At 41.7% G+C, this 8,013-nt stretch overlaps 1 protein-coding gene across 1 annotated transcript; it reads left to right on the forward strand.

Moving 5' to 3' along the window:
* The first annotated feature begins 522 nt into the window (after positions 1-522).
* Positions 523-4,589, forward strand: ing2 (inhibitor of growth family, member 2). The gene is made up of 2 exons (XM_026932237.3): positions 523-846; positions 3,236-4,589. The coding sequence occupies exons 1-2, from the start codon at positions 708-710 to the stop codon at positions 3,952-3,954; spliced, it is 858 nt and encodes a 285-aa protein (XP_026788038.2). The 5' UTR covers positions 523-707; the 3' UTR covers positions 3,955-4,589.
* Positions 4,590-8,013: the final 3,424 nt, after the last annotated feature.

Here is an 8,013-nt window from a genome sequence, read left to right on the forward strand (position 1 = left end):
ACAAGGAACCTTTAATAACAATAATATATAATATAACATATAATATGCAATATATATATATATCTAATTTTATGTTACCATTTTATGCTGATGTGCAGCACTTTGTTCAGCACTCATGTTGCTTTAAATGTGATAAATAAATAAATAAATAAATAAATAAGTAAGTAAATAAATAAATTTGATTAGATATACAGTATAAATAAATAAATAAACTCGATTAGATATACAGTATAAAAAACTGTAATATAATTCAGAGAGTCTTAAGGCACTTATTATTATTTTTGTTTGTTTGTTTTAAAGATTGAAAGAAAATATTTTTAATTAAAAAAAAAAAATGCCAGTAAACTCGTTATTACTAAATATTTAATCAGGCGTTTCTCACAGCTACCTAAACCGGGGTCCTGAGGACGCAGAATGACACGAGCTCTGGCTCCGCCCACAATCCCCCCTCCCTTTTTTTACCCATCACCCCTCCCCGCACCAAACGCGGCAATTTTTTAAGATGGGCGGATCTTGCGCATGCGCAGTAGCCTCAGTTTTGTTTGAGGGGAGTTCTGGTGTAGTCAGAGAAGTGAATTTTGGCCGGAAAGGCAAGCAGAGGGAGCGAGAAACACACACAATACGGCGATTTCATCGGTTTAATCAGACTTATGAGCGGTTTATTTTGTACCAGACACCTCCTGGATGCTTAATGTGTCGGTTTTACAATGTTAGGACATTATCCAAACGCGGAAAAATCGCAGATTGTGAGCTATGTGGAGGATTACCTGGAGTGTGTCGAGTCGCTTCCTCTGGACATTCAGAGAAATGTTTCACTTCTGCGGGAAATCGACACCAAATATCAAGGTTTGTCATGTTAAACCACCTCCGAGTCCAGGGTTTAAATACTGTACTTGTGTTTTAGAGATCCAGTTACCTCTCTGATCTGATCTAATCTGATCTAATCTGATCTGTGCTCTTGTTTTCCAGTGTTTTTAAGTATAAACACACCAGTCTTCATCATCGTCATGATCATTATCATTATTATGCAAAATATATTTATAATTACATTCTCACTTTTCATATTAATCACCTCTCTCTCTCTCTCTCTCTCTCTCTCTCTCTCTTTCTCTCTTTCTCTCTCCAGCCATTTTGCTCACCAGTCCTCCACTCTGTCTGCTTTTATGCTTTAATTTCAATTTAAATTAAACTCTCTCTCTCTCTCTTTTTTTTTTGTTTTTTTATTTTAAATAACAAACCTCAGTTTCCCTCCTCAGATCTCAGATATCACTCACTCCATTTTGTCCCTCCCTTCATCTCCATCTCTCCCTACAGGCTGCAGGATAAAGTGCAGGAGTGCTGTAGTATGTAGAGCAGATTCTGATCCCAGTCCTGAGAAATCCAGATCCAGTCCATGTTTTTTTTTTTTAAATATTGTGTTTCAGCTCCTCACACACACACACACACACACCTGAGCAGGTAATAAAGGCTGTATTGCAAATACACGACAGGTGTGCTGTCTCCTCCGCGTCGTTCGTCGTCGTAGTTCGCAACGCGTAAAAGATTTTACTACGGTCCTGTGAATATTTCGATCTAATTCAAATTCGGTTGCCATGACGACACACGTTACAGCGAGTAGCGTGTGTACTGTAGTATAACATCACGTTTTTTCGTGCTCTTAACGCGTCGTTTCTGATTTTATGACATAAACATGCTGATATCGTCGCACAGAGACGCACCGACGCGCTCTACGATGTATCTACGATCTTGTGCGTCAGTCAGCCGACTCCTGATTGGTCGGCGAGGGGGCGTGTCCGGTTGCGTATCCGGAGACGTTGTGACGAAACAAGACGTTGTGGTTTTATAAAAGGTTTCAGAGTCACACTGTTGTTCCGAACACATCTCAGATTTCAGCGATAAAACTTTCCCTCACTGCTTTCTAGATCTTTCCATCTTCTGCAGGTTGGAGACGAGCGTTAATGATGATAAATAGGCACGGCGTCGGACTGATATCCGATCTCCATCCAAGATCGGACCTTTTAATACTACCCATGTGTCTCACTGATTCTGGTTAATAAAGCGTGAATCGTTAACAGGAATTATGTGACTGAGAGACAACGAGGGAACTGAGATTAAACGTATTTATAGGATGTTTTTATTTTAATTCATGAATTTGGAAGACGTGTTTTATCTAAAATGATTTACAGGTGAGTGTCTGAGGTTTAGAGATACGTACACTTTAGCTAAAAAAATCCAACGTACGCTTTGTTAGACGTGTTTAGTATCTTAATTCTTTAGTTTAGTTCTGGAGCTGTGATGCTAATGTAGCTAAGAAGTAAAGGAAGTCTGTTTCATTCAAAATCTTCTCCACAGTGGGACTTCTGTAATCTTTCCTAAGGATCTAAACCTCTCCATGTAACTCAACGATTGGTCCAGACTAAAACCATCCGGACGTTCCGATTGGTACAAAGTAAAATCATCCAAACATTCCGATTGGTCCAAACTAAAGTCATCCAAATATTCTGATTGGTCCAAAGTAAAACCATCTGAACGTTCCGATTGGTCCAAACTAAAGTCATCCAAATATTCCGATTGGTCCAGATTAAAACCATCTGAACGTTCCGATTGGTCCAGACTAAAACCATCTGAACGTTCCGATTGGTCCACACTAAAACCATCTGAACGTTCCGATTGGTCCAGACTAAAACCATCTGAACGTTCCGATTGGTCCAGACTAAAACCATCTGAACGTTCCGATTGGTCCACACTAAAACCATCTGAACGTTCCGATTGGTCCACACTAAAGTCATCCAAATGGTCTGATTGATCCAAAGTAAAACCTTCCGAACGTTCCGATTGATCCGAGTTAAACTGATCTGAATGTACAAATATTCCAAACTAACGTCTCCTGAACGCATGATTGTTTCAATCAAAAATTATCCGAACGCCCCGATTGGTCCAAACTAAAAGGATCTAAACGCACTGATGAGTCGAGACTAAATTAGTCCTAAATTGTCGGAGCGCTCTGATTGGTTGGTTGGTTAGTAAGTGACCCGTGAGTTTCAGAGTCAGGAACTTGCTTTTACCTTTCTAGCTTCAAGCGTGTCTTGGTTGATTGATCGCATTTGGGGTAAAAGGAAATTGTGTTTGGTTAAAAGTTTGGTTTAAAGTCAGTCCTGAGATTTGACCTCACCAGCGTTTGGCCACAAACGCAGAACCTTCGCCTCTGAACTTCCTGTTTGTGTTTTTCTCTCAGAGATCTTGAAGGAGGTGGACGAGGTGTTTGAGAAGTATAAGAAGGAGGCGGATGGCTCTCAGAGGAAGCGTCTCCAGATGCAGCTGCAGCGCGCCCTCATCAGCAGCCAGGAGCTCGGCGACGAGAAGATCCACGTGGTCACGCAGATGATGGAGGTGGTGGAGAACCGCTCGCGTCAGATGGAGGCTCACTCGCCGTGCTTCCTGGACCCCAGCGATGCCGAAAGACCGGCTGAAAAATCTCGTCACGAGACGGGAAGCGGCGCCGCTAACGCTGTAACGGAGCGCTCGTCGTCACGCAGACCTCGCCGCCATCGCAACAGCGAGAGCCGCGACTCGTGTTACAGCGCTAACGGAGCTAACGGGGTTCTGGAGGACCCGAGCGACGAACCTGCGTCTCAGCCGCCCCGCGAGAAGAAGTCCAAATCGGCTAAGAAGAAGAAGCGCTCGAAAGCGAAACCGGAACGCGAAGTTTCTCCCGCCGTGGAGTTCAACATCGACCCTAACGAGCCGACGTACTGCCTGTGTGAGCAGGTTTCCTACGGAGAGATGATCGGCTGCGATAACGAGCAGTGCCCCATCGAGTGGTTCCACTTCTCCTGCGTCGGACTCACCTACAAACCCAAGGGCAAGTGGTACTGTCCAAAGTGCCGAGGAGACAGTGAAAAGACCATGGACAAAAGCACAGAGAGGCCCAAGAAGGACCGCCGGTCGAGGTAGTGGCTCAGAAACGAGTCACGTGTACAGGAGAGCGAGACGTCAAGCCTGAGCCACGCGTACGGAAAGTTCCAGACTGTTCCGGCTCCACAGATTCACGCCGATCTTCCTCACACACGAAACACGAGAACACGTTGTGCTTTATTTTTCACCTTCAGCTTGTCTGTTTACTCGTTAACAACCGTCTGATTGGTTCAAATCAGGATCAGCTCCAAGTTAAATTGTCTCAGCTCACTGATTGGTCCAGGAAAATCATCTCAGCGTCCCGATTGGTCCGAGTTAAAATCGTCCTAAAGCTGTGATTGGTTAGTAAATAAGCGACTCGTGGAACAGCTCCTGGTTTCGGGTCGGAGTGGATCTGTGGAGCGAAAGCTCAGACAGTGACACTCCCTCGTTCACTTCCCCTCAGCACTTGTCCTGGATTAAACCCCGTCCGCCATCTTGAGAGCTTTTCACTACGTCCCTACACACATCCCAGAATGCACTGCGGTTTCTGATGCCCTTTCGTTAGAGCATAATATTTCAACACTAACATCTGTTCAGGTTGCGCTTGATTCCTTTGAATTTACTAGTTAGTTTGCGAGGTAGTGAATTAGCACGCTTGTTAAAAAGCCGCTCTAAAGGAAATTAAACCGTAATTCATTTAAAAAAAACCCAAAAAGTCGGAAGCTGATGAGGGAGTGTTACAGAGCTGGAACGCTGGAACGCAGGATCCGGAAACGAGCTGCGAACTTCCTGAGAAAAGACTCGCACAACTGCCATCAGTGTTTATAAGAGACGGAAAAGAAATTTTTTCAGACTTTATTTTTTCATTTTAGCGTCAGTTGTGTTGTGAAAACGGCGATTATTAAAACGCACAGGATTTGACCATCATGACGTCTTTTTAATTTCATTTAACACCAAGATGAAGAATTTCAAAATGTCTTCCAGTGTGAGAGAACAGTTCTGTCTTTTTGTTGGTCTGATGAGTCTGGTGTGATGTTTTTGTTTTGTTTTGTCTTTTGGTTCTGGGTTTCCTTTTCTTTTTTTTTTTTTTTTTTTTAAGAAAAAAAAAAAACATTTTGTGTATTTAAATAAACCTGTGCTTTACATCTCGGCTTGTGTTTGGTGTGTTTGCAGGTTTAACAGCACAGAAGCATTGTGTGTGTGTGTGTGTGTGTGTGTGTGTGTGTGTGTGTGTGAGGCTCACATTCTCAGATGTCTCACAGTTTGGTTACTTTTTATACTGAAATCTTTGGTCACAATGATGCTAAATCTGTGATCCGAAAAAAACGTTCTTATTGTGACAAAGCTTTCACTCTGATCTCTCTCTCTCTCCGTTAAACATCCTGAGAGTCGTGAACTGATTCCGCATGTTATGTTGACGCATTTCCTTTTAAAACAGGAAGTCAGAGTGACGGCGTGTTGGGAGTTGGAGTGCTTGACTGATTTCCACAACAGCCAATAGCATTTAAGCATTTAAGGCCACGCCCACGTCCAATCTAAACAAACGTGCCAGTAGCGTCTTTTTTTCAGATGTGGAAGATTTTCACCTCCACCTTTTAACTCACACCTGTCCACCTTAAGCAGGAGGGTTTCCTAGACGACGAGTCGGCGTGTGTTTTTATAGCGTACGTGTTTGAGGTGAGGCGGAGCATCAGCGTCGCCATTGGTAACAGACGCGAGATTGTTACTGGGAGACATCTGATGCGTCTGAGGGGTAAATAAAATGCTATTCCAGTCTCTTACTGATGGAGATTGTGTATGAAGTTGGAATTCTCCATCAGTCTGAGATAGCGACGTTCCGACACTGAACAGCTCCGAGACGGGAAAATCGCTCCTCCGGAAAAAATCACAAAACCACCAACTCGCCCAAACTCCATCATCTTCCAAAGTAATAAGCTCAAAACATTTTATATTCAGTTGGAAAAGGGAATAGACAAACACACAAACGAACCATGTTTGCTGTTGCTACTGTAGAGCAAGACACGCCCCCTAGGGGCGGGGCTTATACATTCTCGGGAGCATTTAATTGGACGAACAGAAGACTAGTACAGGATGAGTCATTAAAAAAATACCTTAATCCTTTTCTGCAGAAGTGATGAACTATAAAATTAAAATCTCCAATGTTTTGTATTTTTTTCCTGATACACTAACGTGTTGATGTAAGACTAAAGTATAGAAAGTGCAGAACTTTATTTTAACGTACAGAAAAAGGAGAAGAAAAAGATGACGCAATTCTGAGAAAATGCTGAAATCTTAGATTTATCGATATCATGATGATGAAACTATTAGTGACGAGGTCTCACTGATGGCATGAGAAGAATAAAGTTGGGCAAATTTATCACACACACACACACACACTTAAAGACAGACAGCTACATTCATGATTTCTAAATTCTTTAAATAAAAAAAATTAAAATGCCGGGTTCGTGAAATGTTTCCTCTGAATATCATCTGAACAAACAAACAAAAATCCCACTGAGCTTGTGCTTCTGTCATTTATCCTTTTTTGTAATTTTGATTGGACAATGTGTGATCAGATTAGATTAGATTCATTAGATCAGCTGTTAGCTCCTCCCCTTTTCCAAAGCCATTTTGTGGGGAAAAACGTTGATAGATAAATAATCCACCTTTTTTTCTCGTTTATGTTCATTATTTCACACGCGCCGTCTCATGTGTTATGGATGTGTGTGAAAAATATCATCCCAAATGCTGATCAAATCTAGGGGGCGTGTCTGATGACGTAATCACCTGACACGACTGTCACTGATTGGCTGCGTGAATCTACAGTCTGGGTGAGAAAGAATTCAGCCCCAGGCTCTTCACACCTTTCTGTGATCTTCTGAAGAGTGTTTGTGGTGCAGAAAATCCAAAATAATCCACTTGAAGTCATTTTTAAACAGCAGATAATCTGATGCAGATGCCAAACATGAACCTTACACTGATGTATATTTTTTTAATCTTGGAAACACAGGACAGTTTAGTCCAGAGAGCAGATTCGTACACGCCGCTCGCTCCTGGTGAAATATACGAGCGGTGATGGAGGGAAGCGGCCTGCAGGGGGCAGTAATGAGCGAGAGTTTACTGCTCACTCTTACTCAGCTGTGTGTGTCTCTGGGGTCAGTCAGAATAAAGGTTTCACATTCAGGATTTCACATTTGTGATTCTAAAATTAAAAAAAATAAATAAATAAAAAGTCATTTCTCTTACTCTTACTTTATAAGATGCTGCGACTTCATCTGTCTGAAACCTTTTCATTTCAAAAACACGTGTAAACCAAAAACGTCACAAAGTGTCAGTGTGGTTTGTATCTCCTGTTCATTTAACACAGCGCTGTAGACGTCTGGATCCTGATTGGTCAGAAGGTGTTGATTAATTTTCTAGAACAGCAGCTCTGACAGTAGTGCAGCAGGTTTCTATTAATGTTCTAATACGTTATGGTTTCCATAGTAACAGCTCATTCACAGCGACTTGTACGGCGGACGCTCAACTAATAATAAACAGATTTTTTAAAAAATATAATATAACGTGGTGAGATTTTCTGAGAGGAAAGGTTTATGTAACATTGATGGAAGGAGTCTCCAGTGTCAGCGCTTTGTAACAGTCAGAGGTAAAGCTGTAAGGTTAAGTTTTCTGACATCTTCAGGACAGAAGAGTTTACGATTTTTCGTTTTTTTATCGGTAACATGACAAGCTGCGTTTTATTTTTTTTGTCTTATTAACTTCAAGAGAGAGAAAAAAGAGGCTGGTGAGAGAACGACACACTTTGGGGTGATATTATAAGAGGAATACAATATTTGGAGACAAGCTGTTTTAGGAAAATAACAACTCCTTCATCACAACACGCTGTTGTGGATTACTTTCCTAAATCAGCATGACACAGAGGGGTTTATTCCTTACTTATAGCACAACCCTGCTGAATTCTGGATTCTGATTGGTCAGAAGGTGTTGATTAAAGTCAGGAATAAAACACATCTTAATGCTGTGGTGATGGTGCAGAGTTAATGTTACCACTAATGAACAAAGTGTACATTTTATCCATTTATAGTTACATTAAATGTTGTGGAATGTCCAGACTTT

Source organism: Pangasianodon hypophthalmus, chromosome 3, assembly GCF_027358585.1.
Source record: "Pangasianodon hypophthalmus isolate fPanHyp1 chromosome 3, fPanHyp1.pri, whole genome shotgun sequence".
Taxonomy (NCBI): Eukaryota; Metazoa; Chordata; class Actinopteri; order Siluriformes; family Pangasiidae; genus Pangasianodon; species Pangasianodon hypophthalmus.